The following is a 22,008-nucleotide window of genomic DNA, read 5'->3' as shown; positions in this document are numbered from 1 at the left end:
TAATCCACATACTTAATTATAAAATTTTAATTTTTTTAAACTAAATATAAGCTCTTGAGATTTTAAAAAGTTGATTTCCGTTTTGGTTTTAATTTATTCAGTTTTGTTGTTTTTATTTGCACTACTTTAAAAATTTAATAATAAATTTAAATAATTATAAGAGTACAAAAATATTTGTAATATAAAAAAAAGTTTTAAATGAATAAAATGGAAAATTTTTAGAATTAATATTGCTTAAAATTTAAAAATTATATTATTAATTTTGGATTTTCTTGTAAACTGTTCGCTTTTCATACTAAAAAAAACTTGCGCTCATTGACTTTGTTACTTAAAACTATATATATATTAATATTTTAGCACGCTGATTGTTTAGGCAATTAAATGATATATCAAATAATTATTTTCTAAAAGTCGTAGAACTCGTTGCCTTTGTTATTAAACCGACGTGTTAATACGTAAACAACAGCTTCATATGTTGCCATCATGATTGCGGTATTCGGTATTTGCCGTACAAGTTGTGTGGCCAAGCCCCTATGATATAAAAATAATTAATATTATTAATACAATATTATTATTATATTTAACTGAATTAAATTTAAGCTAAAATATATGATTGTTATTATTATTATTATTATTATAAGTATGGGTGATGATACACTATGATCTATAAGATGTATTATGCAGTTCTAAGAACGGCCGAGACTAGATCCCGGAGCTACTCCTCAACCACTCTTCAGCCAAATACCGTTCACCACCCTCACAAACAAATTATAGAAACAGATCCTTCGAAAGAGTATCCTAAAAAAGTTATTGATAAACCTAAAAATATGAAGACACTAGATTTTTTTCTGGAAACCACAGGTCATAGGGCATACAATATGGGCGGAAGTTACTTATTGTTTTCACAAAATTTGCGATGATTGTGTCAAATTTAAGCATAAATTGGCATTTTCGTTAACGAAATAAATATATATAAAAGTTGGATAAAAATTTAGGCTTAAATATTTAAAATAAATTAAACTAGTTTTGGCAAAAGTAGTTTTTTGTTGCTTACATGAAATGTATTCGAATTCATGAATTTTAGCTATTTCGACTTCTATACTATATTTGAACACACATTAAGAATATTCTTGTTTATGCGTGACAAGAACTTGGTCTCTATTGAGCTAGGACAGTTCTTGCTGCATGGTGGAAACGTCGTTTTTCCTAGGAGATGTTAGGCAGGGGCGTATTGAAAACCTTGTTGTGACTCAACCTTGATCCCAAGAGGATATTCCATCTATGTGGAGGGCTGTAAGTCCACGTTTATATTTAAAGAATGACTTGATAATCCCGAAACAAAGTTTAAAATAAACTAATTTCTTTAATCAAGGAGGTTAAGTTAGGTTGGAGTGGTGGTCTTGTATCCAAAACACATCACTTGAGCTCATATAATGACCCGTGGTAGTACCACAAGATAAACTATGAAGAGAATAGTATCACAGAATAGTTAAGAAGAGAAATCGTAAAAATCAAATCAAATACCTTTGATTGTTAGAGGACTTGAAAACAAAGATAAAATCTACAAACACAAAGACAACAGTCTTCAATAACATCTAAAGATAAAGATAATATATATGTGATGTATAGATGTTATCTTTATCTTTAGATGTTATCGAAGACTGTTGTCTTTGTGTTTGTACTGTAAAACCAACCCTATTATAATTCAAGCATGCCTAATTTACAATAAATATACAATCGCAAAGTTAAAAGTTATGTTGATAGGAAATAGAGAACGATTTAGCGTAATAATTGAAAATAAGGAATGAAATATAATAAAGTTGTTTAAAAAAAAAACTTTTAAACAAAGTACGTCTTTAATTACCCAAATTAATCAAATCATCACAAAACGTAATAAAACCTATTGCTTATTCATTTATTGTTTCAGATAATATTTTAGAAGTATTAATACAGTTTATTACAATAATCTGTAAACCAAAAATAGTAATGAGATTAGACTTGCTTTACTGATTTACTATTTTTAGCGGTAAACTTATAAACCAGACAGAAATATTTTAATAAAACCTTATCAGTATTTTACAATTTTGTTTTGAGATAAGATTCTAAGAAAAACGCTATAATCCAAATAAATAGATTTTTCAAATTAACTAAGATATTAAAACATGTCTGCATGCTTGCTTGGTGGGGTTATGATTATTATAAGTTTTATTATTATAACAATAATAATATTAATAACTTAAAACGATAAAATAAAAAAAATATATTCATTTCAAATTAGTTTCAAATTAAATTTAAAAAAATATACAAATTTACTAAAGAATTTGAAAAACAAACCTATAGAGTCCAGCTCGTCCTTCCTCCTTCCAAACAGTGTGTAATGTTTGCCAAAAACGATTATATTTATTTCCTTCCTCACGCAATCTTGTACGTGCTACTTCATGTGGATATGCAATACAAGAAGCTACAGTCTTTGAAACGGCACCAGCCATCATAAATTCAACAAAATCCCGTGATGATTTTGCGTCGTTTTTACGCTGCTTCCGGGCCTCAATCTGGAAAAGTGCATATTTAACAAGATTATAGAACATTATGAAATTACATTAGTGCTATACCAGTTTCGATTTAATATACTCGTATATAACGAAATGCACCATAGTTTCACATATACCAAAATAACTAGCGGTGATACCCTTATAGAATGCGCGTATACCGCCTTGTGCGTAAACACGTTCGATACATTGTCGAACAGTCATTTGAACTTTGGAATTGTAGTCTAATTGTAAACGTGTCTTAACAAACCAAATTGGATTAGTGATAGAAGACGAAACGAAACCAGCACTAGCAGCACTTATGATGTGTACTTGAGGTGAGTCTGATCGTATAAGACTAGAAGAAATATAGAAAAACAGATTAATTTAAATAATATTAATGATATATACAATAATTTCGACTTACTCCAGAGAGTTTAACATATTTTTTGTTTGTGAATAGGTGCAAAAGTATATAGCACGTGATGGTGCCACACCAACGAGATTCGGTCCTAGACCTTTGAAGAGTGCACGCGGTCCTTCATTTTGTACTATATGTCTACAAATATAAAAAAAATATATATAAATACTTTTACAACTTTTTCAAACTGTGTGGAAATTTGCCAAAATGCTTGCAATGCAGGGACAGAAAGTTTTGAGACTCCATAATTTATACATGCTTGATCAGTTGGACAGAATGAACCGATCGAGCGATTTATACCTGTTTGTCTGTATGTTTTAATGCAAACTAGTCTTACAGTTACTGAGGTAAATAATAATAATTTTGATATGAGCTTTTTGTGAGCCAACATTTATAGAAATTATGACAATCAAATCACAGTATTCCATATATGTTATATAAAGTGAACTATAAAGTAAATTTATTTTTTTTATTAGTAAATTTTATTTTTACCGGGCTTAAGGTTGGTTAAAAGCAAAACTCAATAATTTGTGTAAAAATTTTTTATATAGTTTTAAAAAAATATTTACACATATATTGCCGTCTACTTCGTAAATCACTTCAGTGTTTATAACAGCAGTAACTATTTTGCTTAATAGAAACGATTTTATTTAATAGAGATTTTTCGAACAATAGTGAATCACAACAACAAAAAATTCTTATTTCAATCAATTCAATTTTTTGCTGACCATACAGGGTTTTAGAATTAATTCTATTTGATTATTCGCTAATAATTTTTTAAAACTGCAAGTTCCAAGAATTGACTCTGAGCTTCAAATTTGGCAGGGTACAAGTTTAACATTTAGTACTTGTAGTTTTAAAAATTATTTACGAATAATTAAATATAAAAAATATTTCCAGGACCATTGATGATGGGTATTTGACAATACTATATACTTAGTAACTTTTTTACTTAGTTGGCCATTACAGACGTGAGTCGTCCTAGGCCGAAACAGCTGTAAGATCAGCCAAAAATTAAATGAATTGAAATAATAAAAAATGTTTGTTGTTGTAGTTCACTACTGTTCGAAACCTCTATATGAAAAAATTTTAAGATATAATTTTATATATAAAAAAAAATTTTTTGTTATTAATAAAATTAGTTTGTTAAAATTGAATAGATGTTCAGTTGATATTTACATAAAGGTCTTGCCATATCTAGCATCGCTAGAGAACGATAGATCTATGTGTTCTATTATAATTCGGCTTACAGCTAGGCAGATTAATCTAAGCTAATATCTGAGTGTATGTTAAAAATATATAAGTATAAGTTAAGACATACGTTCTTGTATGAAGAATATTATAGTATATTTAGTAATGAATTTTTAAATCCTATGATACTAAAAATTGTAGGTGTACAGTTGTGGATTAATTACACTTAATATTTTTAATAAAAGTCAAACATATATATATATACATATATATGTTATACATATATAAGTTGTTTAAACTAAATTTGTATATATATATATATACTAAATAAATCCGTTTGAGGGATATTAAAGCTACGGCAAATGGTTTATGGTTTTTTATTTATTACCTTAAACACTGTATGATGCTCATGGATTTCGTCGAAGTAGATGAGATACCACAATGTGAAATGGCCATTATCTGAAAAACGTTTAAGTAAACTATTAATCAAAGGTTGATAACCAAAAACAATATATAACAATATAATTAATTGCAGAAATAATGGTAGTATGAAGAAATATATTTACCCATTTAAGTCTTATCTCCTTTCTTAAATTTAATAAATTTCTATTATTAACATTGGTATAAATGGTCTGAAAAATCAATACTAAATTATATGAGTATAAGCGAAAATATCAGGAAGGTTTTTAAAGTAACAATTGTATTACATCGCTACTCTATATTTGTATGAAAAACGTTGCCTGTCAGGATCTTCGGCTTAGTAGATTTATTTTACATTGGAAAACAGCACTGGCTGAAATGATTTTTGGATTTGGAATAATTTATATATTATAAAAATTACGTATAATATATGTACATGTATTGTGTCAAAAAGGTATAATAATTTATACAAAAAATTAACCCATATATATAGTTAAAACCAATTTTCTACATCAAATATTATTGCAATATATTACCTAATTTCTTTATTTATAGAAAAGCAGGTGTAGAGTGTATGTTAATATATATGTTTTTCAAGATTGTCTAAATTTTTAAGAGGCAATTAATTGTTCAGAATATTAGTATAGAAGTTGTTAGAATAGAATTAATGTCATAAAATTTATTTTAACTTCATGAAAGACCCTGAATATGTAATTTATTTAATTAATATATTTCTGTATGATAAACTCCATGTACATACGATGCGTGATCAAAAAGTAACGAAAATCTCTAATATTTATTTTTTATGCGCCTATAATATTTTATCTTTTTGAGTTTGGAAATGAATAGAAGTCACAGAGTGATGATGAGGGTAGTTATGTCAGTTAAGTTACGGATCTCTCCACAAACTATTGAATAAGTAACAAGTTTTCAAAACGAATTTTGCTGCCATTCATATCTTGCCCGTAACATTTCTCAAAATCACTTTGGAATTGGTTGTATAATATTCCAATATCTTCTTGAATCTCTATAATGGCGATGCTTTTATTAACAACTACAATATGTATATTTGTCTTGCATACTTTCTTCATAAACTCGTGGTTGTGACATAGAATTGTCACCAAAGATATTATTTGTTTTGACTAATAACACGCTAATTGATATATTCAAGCTCATTCGCTTAATAAACTTAAACTAAATTTCAGCTCAAAATTAAACAAAAAAGTCAAACTAAGTTCGCTTACAGCTTACTACTTCGAAAATTTATTTTGGTCAGTTTTTACGACTAGTACTGAGACACCTTTGATCGCACCCATGGTGTTTTTTTGTTCTGCATGGGACATTAGCACTATTGACAGTGCAACCAATACCCAAAAAAAATCAACTCTCCAAACAAGATGCAGCGCGTCTAAGATTCTTGTTACTTTTTGATTACACCATTTATAATTTCACTGATGATAAAGTATAAACAACTACAATAGAATTGGAAAACAGAGACAACCACATCATATAAAAAATATTATTAAAATATAGTTCTGCAGATGTTTAGTTATTGTCAAAATTATACTTTACATATAATGAATAAAAATCACACATTTTGTATATTTAGTTATGGAGCTACCTACGGACTCTAATTTGAGCAATTGAGCAATTAGCCCAATATAACATAATACTTATAACTTTGATCATAAATAATTAAATATTGGTTTATTAAAGAATTTTAATAGAAAATACATAATCTTACGGCTTATAAACCATGAGCCACATAAGTCTTTTTGTCTCTGTCAAAGTAAAAATAAATCTAAATTATATATTAATATTATTATTAATTAATATATTAATATTATTAATATATATATATATATATATATAATATTATTAATACACATATTATATTATTAATATATATGTATAATATTAATAATATATATTATTAACATATTAATTAATTAATTACACATATCTATATATATAATATATATTCCAGTTCGTACCTAGACTTTTATTCAGATTAACTACTTGCATATTGTGACTTCGAAAAAATAGAAATATAGCAGATTTTGTTTAAACAATTGGGAATCTATTCCAGTACACACCGCTTGTTAAGATTCTTAACTTAAATCGCTTTAAGGACTAATTAGCAGGGCACTATAGAATAAATTAGCACCTAAATTATCACGAAACCGGGATTTCAATGTATTAAAATTTGTAATTTTGCAGAAGAATGAACACAAATGAGAGAAATACTTGAGAGATCATCTAGTAATAGAGAGTACTGATATTGGAAAAATTGTACTTTGAATCCATTAAGGGAATTTTTTAAGGTCGCTATACAAGATCTTTCAACATAAAAATAATTGTTTGGAGCTCACAAGAAACTAATGATCGAAATGATGCATATTTCTTCGATCTTCAGAAATGCAATTCTATAAAAAATTTCATTTGTTCTATTAAAAAAATGATATCAAATGATACTTGTAAAGACCAGGTTCAATTACTAACGTATTATTGTATTTTGACAGAGTTTTTGTTTTAACTTTAAAGAAGAAATTATTTTAGATAGTGCTTTTTTTTAAAACTATTAATGTCCTCAAAAATAGATTCTTTGCAATAAAAATCTTTTGTGAAATTTTTCCATAATTTTACTTAAAAACTTTATAGTTTTACTGCTCGAAAACTATAAAGTATTAAAGCATCGAAAAGGATTTTGGAATATTGGAGTTATTTGATTATCTTACAGGAACATTAGTATATAATTCATAAAATCATTTTGAAAAAGACCGTTAATAATAGTTATTAATATGCATGAGTATTCTGAAGAAGAAAATGAATAATATAGTGCATGTTTATTTTAAAAATCTAAATGCTGCATTCTAGTATTAAAATATCTTATAGATATGTATAAAAATATTAATTAAAAAAAGTAAGGAAAAATAATAACATATTTTTATTATTGCTATTCAAGTAGTATATATATAGATTTATTATTCTATTATACTACCTCATAGTACAACACGGGTACAAAATCTAATATATCAGTCTTCTATAAGCAAGTTACTTATTTTGTTTTTCTATATTAACAAATATATATTATATTTTAAAAATGTATTTTAAGAAATATAATTTTTCTAATTTAATTTATAATAATTTTCTAATTAAGAAATAATTTTCTAATGAAAAAAATCTATAAGTAAAGAGGTCTTATCAGGACAATTTCAATATAAATTTAAATTATTGAAATTCTATGCTATAGAGGGAAAAATAAAAATTTTAATGAATGAGATGAAAGCTTCTAAATGTGATATACATAACTGAGAATATATACAAATATATATGAAGTTGTATCCCTGTTAATGAAGTTCACATCTATAATCTTTTTCTAATACCTATTAATATAGAGATCTTGTCAGGACAGTTTCTATGTAAAACTAGGTTAATGAAATTCTATGCTGTATAAGAAAATATAAAAATTTTGATGAATGACATAAAAGCTTCTAGATGTAAAAAGTAAGAATATATACAAATATATATGAAGTTCAAAGATATTCTAAAAAGAATTAATCAATAAAAGCTTAAATGGTAATGAAATTATGCTTTCAGTTTTATAAAATATTAAAGCTCTTCAAGATAGTTAAGTTTAGTTTATATAAAGAAAATAAAATTTAGAATTTTTTACGATATAATCCAAAAATATTATAAAATTGGTACTACCCTACGAACACCCCCAATCACCTGTGGCTGCGATCTATTTCGTAATATTGTTGTACTCAGCTTACGACGTTGTTCGGGTCTAAGCATATCGGAGGATCCATTCGATGAACCTGGCGGATCACTACCGCGAGGAGGTGTTAGAAAAGCTGTCGAACTCTGCAAACGTGTTTTTACAACTTCCAGTGGACATGTTACGATAGCACTAACTGTGCCAGCAGTTCTGAAATAAAAAATTAATTAATTTAATTATAGTGCAATATATTGCAATTATCAGAGAAATAAAATCATAATGTTAATTGTATGTAATGAAAAATATTATCTAAACACAGTAAATTACGCAAGTCACTCAAGAAAAATTGAAAAAGTTAAATTAAACATTTTCAATGAATATTATCAAGATACTAAAAATAAAAACGGACGCCACAACAAATTAAAATGTTGCCAAAAAAATTTTCTGCTGTCATTGCCAACACAGATGCTGGCTAAGGAACGGATCTGATATTGCTGACGATGATAGTAAAGCATTTTCAACAACATATTTTTGTACGCAATAAATAAATCAATCGTCTGACGTTGTTTGTTGGGGTTGGATACTACTAAGACTACCATGTTCTCCATATAGATATAGAGAGGAACCTAGACTGAGAGAAGAGGGCAAAACAATTTTTTTAAACTGAATTTTTTTTATATTTGTTCAATTTTAACAGTTCCTCATTTATTCATTTCAATTATATCGAAAACGTCTTCGATCTATTGCACATTAATTTGAACGTCCATTTTCTTTGATCCTCTCTTTTCGGCTACTAACTTGTAAATCAACTCTTAACATATGTTGATCTATGGTCTGTATTCTGTATATTATTATCAATTCAAGCTCGCTCGACTTCTCGGTATAACGCATTTTACCAGGTTAAAATCGACACTTAAAAATACCTAAGTGTTGATTTACACAAGCAAGTACTTCTTTAAATAAATGTGACTCATTTGCAAATCGGGTCAAAGACCCATATGCCTTAAAGACTCTGAGGTTATAATGAAAATTTCAAATTGAAAAATAATTGTTTTTTGAGTTTTAGTATTTGTTGGTTTAATAAAAATTTTTTTTAGTAAAGTTTTTATTATTATTAATATTTTTTATTTGTACTGCATTTTATATAGTTTTTGAGGTCTTCAAAGTTGTTGATTACAATGATTTTCTTATGAAAATATATGATACTAAATGCATCAAACTAAAGGAAGACTATGTTGAGGAATACAAATATATGAGTTCTTTGATATATATTTATATAGCATATATTAACATGTGTTATATACTAATCTAACAACTCACACAATAGAACTGTATCTATTAAGTAGGAAGTGGTAGGAATAAGAAGATTGGGTATAATAAAGTACCAAAAAAACAGAACATTAGTAAGTTCCTTATCCGATAGTTAAATTTTTATATACATAATATAATATATACTATAAACATGAATCTAAAGCAAAATTTAACAATTAAAAATAAAAATATAATTAATTATTTCAATTATTCTAAAGGTGGTTTATGATTTTAAAAACTTCCAGTTTAAACATACAAGTTAAGTACGACTTTGGGTCAGTTGGCTAATGAACACTAACTCTGAGCTTTAAATTTGGCAGGGTACGAGTTCAATATTTGGTTCTTGCAATCTCAATAAATTATTTACGAATAATTAAATATAAAAAATAATTCCAAGACGACTGATGATGGGTAATTATGATGAATAATTATAGCATTAATTCCAAAAATTCATTTAATTAAAAGTAATAAAAACTTTTGTTGTTGCAATTCTCTACTGTTCGATAAAACTTCTTTATTGAGATCAATTTTATTAAGAATAAGTTTATATTAAGAATTTAATTTTCTTCGTTAAAATGGACGTTAAAAATTAATTTAATATAAAGTAAAATATACAACACTCTTGTATATTTGTATACAAAAAGTTATTATACATATACATATAAGCAGATTTAAATTAAACTGACTAATGTACAGGTTTGCATAATCCAGAATAATTATCTCAGTAAAAATCATTATATTTAAAAAAAAACAAAAAAAAAATTAACTTGATTTTGACAAATTTAGTCTAAAAATATATACCTACTTGAAAGAACTGAGAGCTAAAATTCTTATTGTTTAATGAGTACATCAAAAATGTTCTTTGTTGTCAAGAAGAAAATAAGTCACTGTTCTGTTATTTAAAAATGAAAATCTTTATTATTACGAAATTATATATATCACATTTACGCCAGAACATTTCAATATAATGATTGCTCAGATTTTTTGTAATGAAATCGATTAATGATAATTATAATACCATATATACTCGTATGCATAAGGCCGACCAAGGCATTAGCAGATAGTAGGCAGCAAAAATTGGAAATCGAATACTCATGCTACCATTTCTCTAATCTAAGGTTATCAGTTGGAGTCATTTAACTGGTGAAAAGCGGATTTTGTTTATTAATCGCGGACTTAATTTTATTTTTAAAATTTAAACACATATTTCAAAACTGATACAAATTAATTGTCATTATTGTATTATTATAATCACAGTCATTATGAATGATTTTTCTTTAAGTTATGAAATACTTTTTTATTTCATGTTTTGCAAAAAAAACTGATAAATTTCGACAACTTTTCCAGAAGTTATTCTTTGTATAAAATCTATAAATTTAATAGTTTTTCCTTCTTAAGTCCTTGAGCAAGAATATAAACGAATTTTATTGATCAAACATTTAACTTGTCAATTTATTCAAATAAGGTTTTATCATTATAAAATTATTCACTATAATTTAATACTAATAGAAAGTACTAACAAATAATGTGATATTATCAGTAATTGAATATTGACACTTATTTCTATAGTGTACAATATATATGTATATAATACTATATAAAACTGTTTGAGCGCTGTGATTGCAAGAAATCGAATTCAGTATCTCTTTGATCGAATCGAATGAAGTCAAATTTTGAACTACTATATATATTAAATTTTACCAAAATCTTTAAACTGTCCGAGTTAGTTTAGGACACTCTTTCCACATATAGATCAAATGGTTAATAAGAACTGACACCTCCTTAAAGAGGTAAGTCTACTGCGCACAGTAAACTTATGGGTGGGGTAGTTTTCTTTAGGCAGAAAATTAACTTCTTAAAAGATTTCCACTTTCCACACCTTCACTAAAATGAAGGATTAGCCAAAGTAGACTACGAAACGACTTGGATCCTTTTTCGTCCTTCAATTCTCGGATGTCGTTATTGAATTAAAGCTAGAGTGGTTTTCGTTCGCATAACTACATCTCTTGTTGTTGCAAGCAGCTCATTTAGCTTGAGGTTGCCTGCCAAGTCATCACCTACCCAATGGTATCCCAAGACAGTCATCCCCACCTGGACATTGGTACAATATATGCACCACTGTCTCCTTTTCTTCTAGACATAGTCTTTAATTGTCTTTCTCAACAAGAGTTATCTATTCTAGGTGATACTTGAAGCTTCCATATCCAGTAATCAATGAGATCAGCCAGCTTAGGGTGCTCCGCGTATAGCTAAGTACTTTTATCGCTTCCCTGTTTTCAGCGGTTTCAGTATTATGAGTTTAGTCTGCCTACAAGTGCTCATTTCTCTTCATCTGTTAAGATGGAGTGAAGTTTTTCAATTATCGATATAGGCTGCAGTCAAAGAATAAGTATAAGAAGTGGTATAGTGAAGATATATATAAGATATAGGGGAATAATAAGAAGTAGTTGGAACGGTTAAGATAAATCTATATCTCAATGGTATTATAATGAGTATTAATATATGTAGAGGATATATATAAGCTAATATAGTGAAATAATAAAAAGTAGTTGGAATAAGTATTGATATATAGTGGAAGATACATATAAGCTAATGTAGTGAAATAATTAAAAGTAGTTGGAAAGGTTTAGATAAATCTGTACCCCAAGAGTATCATAATGAGATATATGGCATTGGAATGCTGGAAGCTTAAATTGTAATGATAATATTAGAACCTAAAAGAAGCTACCTACACACATAAAAAGTAAATATATATAACTCTATTATTTAGTTATTATTTTTACAAATTTTACTCCTTCAAATAAATTTAACACTTTTACGAGCACAAAAAGTAATATAATAATAAATTTACAAGAAAGCAGTTTAATGTCTAATAAAATTATCTACGTTGTGACGATAAATCATCGCTTGTATGAAAACTAAATAGTAATTAATTTACTAAGTTTATATGTACTTGTCATAAAAAATAATGTAAGTACCATAAAAACTGAATACTTTAAGGAAAGTAGTTTAGTGAAACAGAGAATGTATCGTCTAAGCAATATAAATTGCGGTAACCTAATGATTTTTATAGTATTGCAGTTTTGATATAGAGTGAGTTGGTGATATTATATACAATAATTATAGTATAATGCGATGCAGTAAACATACGCAACCAACAACTAAAGAAAAAACATAGTAAAAATGCTACACTAATAATTGTAACGGTTATAAAACAAAACTCTAATGCATAGTACTTACTTCAAGGTAGATATAATATATAATTAGACATCACTTAGATATCACTCCACAGTTTATTGCATTTAAACTAATAGTTTAAAGCAAACTAGAAAAATAATTTTCATTTTAAATGACAAGTCGACTGAATGTATTACTGAAAAAAAGAAAGTGGTACTTGGATTCTCTATTTTTTTTTTGTAGTATTTCACAATTTATAAATATGTTATAATGTATGCAATTGTTGAAATTAATATTGACTTTTTCAAGGTGTGGAAAATAAATAAATTGTACTTTTATGATAAAAATATTTGTGTCGATATGAGTTTATTGATTTACAGGAACAAAGGTAATTATCTGACATTTACTAAAGCTTTTATACAGGACAAAACCAACATTACACTATGGAAAAGATAATGGAAGGGGAAAGAAATATTGCTTGGGAGATACTATAACAAAGGCTGTGTCTTGCAATTAAATATGTCAATAAAGAAAGCAATCAATAAAATACACTATATTTATTATAATATTTTTTAATACGCTGGTATTTTAAAATACTACATTTATCTTATATATAATGAAAGCAGAAAGCAGTAACGTTAACAAGGTATTATAGCATTCATTCTATAATTCTATAATTGCCAACTGTATTCCTATTAACAACATTTTAACAAGAGTACAATATATTAAGTCCGTCCTCTATTTACATCTTTTGCATCGTTGTCGACACAATCTATCTAACTTAGAAGCGCTCTTCCACTGCTACAATGTCAATAGTTTATTGTAAGTAATATATATGTGGTGGGTAATCATTATTTACTCTATTTATTTAAACCGGACATGGCGTTTTAGAGCGAAGTGGCAGATATGCACTCTGTCTAATTAAGATCATAGATTTTTATATTAAAACACAAAAACAATGTTATCTTAAATTGCATTGTTTACATTGATAGTTTCATCATTTTTTATTATTTATCCGTGAACAGCAATTGCACTTACCGGACTATTTTAAAAATTATTACATAAACAACAGCTATATAAATTAACTTAACTATTATAAATTGTTGTTTTTTCAAATTTAAACACTATTGTTTGTAGAAAACATTTCTTGTCATATGACATAAAAATTATAAACTAAATTTATTTTAAAAAAATAAAAAAAACAGTAACATCTCATACCCTTTCCCCAACCCAACACTAACATATTCTTATATGTGACTAAAAAAAATTTTTTCACATTGATTCCAATATTATTAGTTCTACTAGCGAAAATACGTAGGTATTTTGAAAATATTAGAAAATATATGTTTGATATTTTTAATTTATAGTTAACCTCTTTTAAGTAGACATTTTAGGCACTAATAATCGTATTTTTTTTATCAATTTTAAAAACGCAAAATTATTTAATCACGATAACAAACCGGTATGTAAGTGTGTTTTAAAAATAATAATATTAGAATAAAACTATTTTTAAATCAAATATATTGCAATTTTTTACGCATAATTTAGATAAATAATTTATTCATCAATTTCAATTAATGCTATAAATTTACTACGTAATTCAAATATTTGTTGAATGCTTAAACTTGACTCTTTTTATTACACAAAGGGCAATCAAATCAGAATCTGCTATGAATCAAATAAAAATAATTAATTAAAAAAAAAAACAGAAGAAATATTTATTTATATATATGAACAATAATAAATTAAGTAAGATACCCATATTATAAATAGAAAATTATTATAAAATATGTAAAACAGTTCTCTTAATTCGATTCTATTTCAACTAATCTATTAAATTAAGAATAATATCGTAAATATTTTTTTGATATATTGTTTTATATATGCTATGTTAAGTAGATTCTATACTACGTTTTATTAACGCAACAGGACTTAAAGCCTACTCTAAATCCAGAAGGGGCACAATAGACCCGACGGTTCCTCTTACAATAATAATAATAATTTATATATGCTATGTCAGAATGTATTACAAATTAACGGACCCAAAAGAATATTTTTTATTTGCAAGTAAATTATTTTCCAATTATTTTTATACTTTTGAATCTACGACTTCATTTCTAGATAATAAAAACTGTCATTTTAACAGCCACTGATGAGATTTATTTAAATCACAAGTAATCTCAAAATTCCTTCGACTCAATTACAGGTAAAATCACAGATATTTGTTAATTTGCATAATTTGAGAAGAAGCAATTCATTAATTTGGGTTTAGTCGTCATTCTTTCATTAATGAAACGAATAATGCGATTTAATTTTATTTAAAGAGAAATTAGCATTTTTTCATGATAATTGCAATAATTTATCAAATTAACAGTTTACTAATTAAATTCACAAATTAAAATAATCTACGTATATGCATTTCCAATATATATGCATATACATATATCACAATATATCAATAAATTTTTTATTTTATTCACTTTAAATACAGTGACTTACAAATGCGTTGTTCTAAATGTATTTTTGAACTGTTCCATATACGGTACACCCATCTTTGGTTAATATAATAAGTAAAAAAAGTAATGCTTAGAACGAGTTTAAAGTTTATTCTACTTAAAATTAAATTTTGAATATATATTCTATTTATTTATATAAATTTTTCTGTCTCATAAGGTATAAAATAACAAGAATTATATAGTTGTTTAACAAGTCTCTCAAATACATATGTGAAAACAAATTATGTTTAGCTAATGAAGTCAGGTCCCCAGGTTAGACTAATACAACAACTGACCTTAAGTCCTAAACCTTAATCATCTTAACTGACCTGACCTATATCTTCATGTAAACTTTGTATCAGGCATATAACGATGATAACAGCTAGAACTCACTTATATAATAACTCACTTATAGGCAAGAACAGATTTTTTGATTTTTTGAAATCTCGATTGATGTCGGTCCCAAATTAGACTAATATAATAACTGACCTTAAGATTTCTATATCTTCATGTAAACTTCATAACACACATATAACGATCATAACACTCCGAACTATGTATGTATAGAGTTTCGTCGCTGTATACATCATCAAGACAAAAATTTAATCCATAGAACTACTTTCACTTTTGTCCATAAAAAGCTTCATATTTTATAACTATGACGCTGGAATAACTAATTTGATCGCCGACATCGTTCGCTGAAATAAAAATTCATGAAGGTCATCCCAAAATCGTGATGGTATGCTATCGTTATCCCAAAAAAAACCTTGATGCTAGCAAAACTAATAAGGGAAGAGGTTGTCAAAGGACATACTGTGGTATTAAGGTTGGTTTAGACACTAGTTCTAAAAATGATCTCAGACAGTTTAACAAAAACACAAGGAAGACAAGGAAGTATCGCCCGAGAAATGCGATACTTTGAAAGAATTGTAGGAAATTGTGAGAAGTGACGAATTATGGATTTAATTTAAGAAATAATGAAGTCATTCTCAATGACAAAGTACTGTTGTTTTATTAGTAAAAGGCGAAAAAAAAAGATATATTATATATATTAAATAATAAATAAATATGAAAATTATAAATCATATAATTAAATAAAGAAAAATATTGAACTTAAAATAACCAACTGATAAATTATTATTACAAAGTAATATTATAAATTATTATATTATATTAAAATTACATATAATAGAATATTTATATTTAAATATTTCTCCAATATAAATTATTATCCTAAATTATTAATACAAATTATTTTTATAAATTGCAATTTATTTATTATGATAACAATTAATTATTATTGCAATATAGTATATTATTCTTTAAAAATTTTAATTAGAAATTTTTTAAAAATTATTCTTACATTATTTTTTTTATATTGTTTAAATATATTTAATATTTTTATTAATTAAATTATTTGTTAACTATTATTTATAAAGTATTATTAATAAATGATTTATTTGTGAATTATTTACTTATAATTTTTTATTTGTTTTATTTTTTATTATTTTATTTTTTATTTATAAATTATTTATTTATAAATCATACACTCATAATTATTTACTTGTTAATTATTATTATATAATTATTATTTCATAATGATTATTATATAATTATTATTATTAATTTATAAAATATATATTTTTAAGTTATTATTTAAATGCAATGTATTAAATCTTGTTTAAAAATTATTTGTATATAAATTATTCACATACAAATTATTATTTATAAATTATTTATTTATAAACTATAATTTGCAACTAAATATTAATTAAATATTATTGTGTATTTTATTGTAAATACAATAATATTAATATATAATATTATATTATAGTATTTATAATAATGATGATAATAATAATAATGATAATATAATTATTAATTAAAATATTATCAAATATAATAATTTAATATTATAAATATAATAAATAAAAATATAAAAATATAAAAATATAAAAATATTATAAAATATAAAAAAATTATTATATAACTTGTTTAAGCGTTAGTTGCTATTAACAATCGTCATTATAATTTAATAAATATAAAATATATATATGTATAGCTTTATAGTTTAAACATATATATAAATAAAATTGCTAAGTGTATGATTATATTTAAAGTGATTATATTAAAATTAATTGTTTATTAATAATTATTGGTGTAAGTATGTTAATTACAATTTTTAAGTATTATTTTTTATAATTTATCAATATAAAATATTTTAAAATTTTTATAATGACGTATTGTTCCATGTTATTATAAACGAATATATACGAGTATTTTTACATACATATATTATATTTTTATAAATTGTTTTATAAATATTTTTATTTAAGCTTCTTAAAACGTATTTCGCAGTTGTCATTTAAGTGAAATTTTCTATTTATAAAATAATTAACATACTCTGAAACCGGTTAACCGGTAACTATATAACATATATTGTTATTAGCTGTCTCAATTATATTGTTGCAGTATTGATCCATTATTCATGTGAGAATAATTTAATATTTATTTAATTTAATAAATGTTTGTAAATCAATTTAATGTGAACAATTTTTGAGTTATGCGATACGTTAGCACCTGTTTTCTTAATAATTTCAGATCAGTTTGTCACATGATTATCTGGTTTGATTATAATTTAAGTAATCTTTATATTTATGTAGATCTATCTATAAAAAAATCATTAAAAATTGAACTATTGGTTGGTATAAAGAATTATTTTATCATATTTTAATATGATAATTCTCTCAATTCATATTTTTATGTTTCAATAAAATATAACTCAAATAAAACACTTATGTCGGAGATTGCACTGCAGAAAATATCGTAAATAAAAAACTGCAAAGCGAACGCTGTAGAGAGATTCATGCTTACCATGTACTAAGAACCAAAAATGCATGTACGCAGAAGAGCGTTAGTAAGCTAAGATAATATGGAAATCTGGACGCAGGCTAATAGGAAGCAAAGAAGATAGCAAGAAGTTAAGAAAAACTGGAACGTTCCCGAAGTAATAAGAAAGTGGTCTCAGAAAGGTCTCCTACATCTAAAGTAAAGATTTTATTAAAACATTGAACATGTTCGCAGAAACGTTTTTGATAGAATTTTTTTTTTGAAATTATTTTTTAATATTTTTGCTTTGTTTATATTTAATTTTTCAATATTTTTGGGTATTATTTACCAGCTGGCACTTTGACTTTTGCTTATATTAATATATATATATGAACTAAATAGACCAATGTCTACATGTATTATCCTAGTGATAGTATTAATTTTATACTTTATATGCAATTTTATATTTTTAATATATAATTTGATAACGTACGAATTCTTTTTTTTGATTTATATTTTATAATATAATATTTTAACATTAAAAACATTTATTAAATATATTTTTATATGTTTTTAAGTATATCAGCACATTTGTACGCATTGTCCCGTCCGGTTTTGGTGCTTTTAGCATGCTATTCACATTTCTGTTCGTTTCTAGTGCTGTTAGCTAACATATTTGTGCTTAATTGAATACTAGCTACATGACTTAGTATAGTGATAAAGTTTACTACGTAATGCATACGAATATTTTATTATATTATCAATATACAGAGATTTGAAATTTGACGACAATATTATTTTGACAAGTATGCTCAACTCAGCTGTAGTTTTTATAAAATAACAACAGCAGCAGTAACAAAGTGCCAGCTAATGTAAACAAAAAAAATTAAAGAAAAAAATAATTTTTCATTTAATGAATGCATTAATTTATAGCTACTATAAATCTCTATATTGACACAACATTTTACTTTCTGTTTATTATATTGTATTTTATTTTCAATAAATAAGATGTACTTGCCACCTTTCACTATTAACGCCATTTCACAGCTGAACGTTATATAGGCCATCATTTATTTTTTTATAAATATTGAACTTGAATTATACAAATAAATTTATAATTCTTTATGCAATTAAATAAAATTTTCTATTTAAAGAAAAACATTCATTTACAAAAATTTATTGCGTGAAAAAAATTAATGTGATTCGAAATCTTAATATGTATATTTATTCCATTTTACTTATGCATTCAAAGGGGTAGATAGAAAGTGTGGACCTTGAATGAGGAAGTTTAAAATCGCACCAAATTGCAAATTATTTTCAAAACATCGCGTAATTTTTACCGAAATCGCTTAAGCAGCTGCATGCATTGTATGAATAATAAAAATTTACATTACATTAAACTTGAGTAAATAAATTCAGATTTAATCTGTCAAGGAGACTTTTGAGGACGCTAATTTTATCAACTTATGTATTTCAATATATGATAAACTCGTCAATAGTGTATGTCAGAAATGGATCTCTAGTTGTATAAGTTGTCGGTGTGTTTACGACATGCGGGGACTCTATCATTTCATACAATATTTTATTATGAGCGTATTTTCATCTCATCTCATCTCGAATCTCAGTTTCCTCATTTAGTTGTTAGACGTCTGACATATGATGGCAGCTCATTGAAACCCCAAGTGTCAGTTTGACGAAAAATTGAAGACTCTATACTAAAATAACATGTCACACTAGTTTATTTTTATTTTCTCCAAAAGCTAATCCAAGCTGATACTACTGTTCAACCGGTAAACTCAGTCAACTCACTCAACTCACTCAACTCAGAGATCTTGAGTTCACAGATTGAAATGTCCAGAGTAAATTAGTTAATTTTAGTTTACTTACATAAAGCATTCATTCAATAATAAGCAGTTTTACTGACTACTTTTCAGCCGGCAGATGCTGACAATGTCAGCAGATTATATAGAATGACACCCCGTAAAATAAACAGTTCTTACACATACCTTGCATACCTCCCCGAGGAGCCTGTAACCATTCTGAGATTTGTTAACACGGTGTTGGTAAGTGTGTCAGTTTACGCAATTAATTTCAGGGCTCTATCCTTTATGTATTTTTTGATGAGATAAATCTTGAGGTCCCTGAGGATATCATTCGTCCCAATGTACCATGGTACTTAGAAATGTCTTCTCAGAGCCTGGCTTTGTGCAATTTCTAGCTGGCGAATAGTAGTGACACTAACTAAAGCACTTGCCGTGCTTTTTAAATTAGAACGAGCTTATAGACTACTTGGCTATATGTGGAAAAACATGATTAGTCACCGCTTCTAATTTGACAGACACGAGTTCTAAACCTGGCACTTGCAGTCCAAACAAATTATATACGGACTATAAACTAAACAAGAAAATCGAATATTACCTAAGCCTGGCACTTGCAGTCCAAACCTATTATATACAGACCATAAACTAATGAAGAAAATCGAATATTTCCTAAGACTACTGATGATGAGTACTTGGTAATACTCGAAACAGCGTTTTATGGTCAGCCAAATTTCCTTGTTTTTTCTTTGCTATTCGAAAACGTCTAACTTTTAAAGAGTTTCTTTTCGTCATAAAAACGCTCATAAAGACTCACTCTCGGCAAGAAAAAATTAACATTAAAAAGGAATTTATTCCAAAAAATAATAAAAAAAAAACTTTGCCATAAAAAAATTTTTCAAATAAGAAAGGACATCTGTTGGGAATTTGTTAGGAAAGTTCTCATTGTAGTAACTTTAAATAGACATATGTTATAATAAAATCAGGAAAATATTTTTAAAGTAGTGCAAATTTTTAAATTTGAATATAGAGAGTAACTGTTATTAATTTAAAATAGAGGGGGAAAATAATAATCCACATACCTGAGATTCTCTAAAGCTAATCACACTACTGTATGCCATCGTTTATAGTTATAATAATCAACTCTTCAAATTTCCCAGATACAAACGGTGTTTGGAGCATGTAATTCATTTGAGGCAGTATGAAGACTTTCCAAATTAATTTAATTTTATTAACGAAATTAAGGAAAATTAATTACAAGCATATTGTCATATATTGAAGGTAACAGAGATAATTGAATTATTTTTTTCAAAAATCAAAAATTACAGAGAAACGTAAAATTTCGAGTAGAAATAGACCTATAGCCTGTAGTTGAGGTCAGACAACCTAACCGTGACTGCAACGTCTTATATCAAAGATTTGTTGGTAAAATATATATTGCAAGTGCCTTATTATTTTTTAAATACAGATTTAATAAATTTACAAATTATTTATTAATAATTATATATATATATATATATATATATATATATATATAAACTATTTCTATATAAATTTAAACTATCTCTATATAAATTTAATTATTTATGGTATATATAATTTTATATATATATATATATATATATATATATATATAAACTATTTCTATATAAATTTAAACTATCTCTATATAAATTTAATTTATTTATGGTATATATAATTTTAAACTATTTATATATAACTTTAAACTATTTATATATAATTTTAATATATAAGAATGAATAATAATAAAGACATATTAAAAAAATAAAAACTATTTAAAAATATAAATTAATAGTTAATAATTCAACATGATTGTATTGGCACCCGTTATTAGAAATAATAAGAATAATAGTAGGAGCAAGTGAAGTGTAAGTGATCCAAGGGTTGCGCATTAAAATTTTTGTTTCAAAATAAAAGAAAAACAATTTTAAGAAATTTTTCGAAAATACTTTTTAATGGTGTAATTCTTTATATTTCATTTCAAAATGGAACATTTTAAATTGCGTTTTTGTCGGATGACTCAAAATATTTAAAAAAGACTATAATAATAACGCAAACATTGTACTTCTTATCACAA

General features: G+C 25.7%; 1 protein-coding gene across 3 annotated transcripts in view; it reads right to left on the bottom strand.

The window, feature by feature from the left end:
- Window positions 1-262: 262 nt before the first annotated feature.
- LOC119688114 (mitochondrial carrier protein Rim2) overlaps window positions 263-22,008 on the bottom strand; it is a 46,341-nt gene continuing 24,595 nt past the window's right edge. The window contains exons 2-7 of one of the 3 annotated variants that reach the window (XM_038102764.1): window positions 8,272-8,491; window positions 4,529-4,599; window positions 2,956-3,087; window positions 2,613-2,886; window positions 2,335-2,552; window positions 263-531 (exon numbers count right to left, since the gene is read on the bottom strand). In XM_038102764.1, coding sequence (XP_037958692.1) covers window positions 405-531; window positions 2,335-2,552; window positions 2,613-2,886; window positions 2,956-3,087; window positions 4,529-4,599; window positions 8,272-8,491 — 1,042 coding nt within the window. In that variant the 3' untranslated portion in view covers window positions 263-404. Of the gene's footprint in view, window positions 532-2,334; window positions 2,553-2,612; window positions 2,887-2,955; window positions 3,088-4,528; window positions 4,600-4,706; window positions 4,915-8,271; window positions 8,492-22,008 lie in introns of those variants that run through there. The other 2 variants (XM_038102765.1, XM_038102766.1) reach the window with 2 other exon arrangements.

This window comes from Teleopsis dalmanni, chromosome X (genome assembly GCF_002237135.1).
Source record: "Teleopsis dalmanni isolate 2A chromosome X, ASM223713v2, whole genome shotgun sequence".
NCBI lineage: Eukaryota > Metazoa > Arthropoda > Insecta > Diptera > Diopsidae > Teleopsis > Teleopsis dalmanni.
The sequence above is the reverse complement of the archived record's forward strand: the minus strand, read 5'-3'. Positions and strand labels throughout refer to the sequence as shown.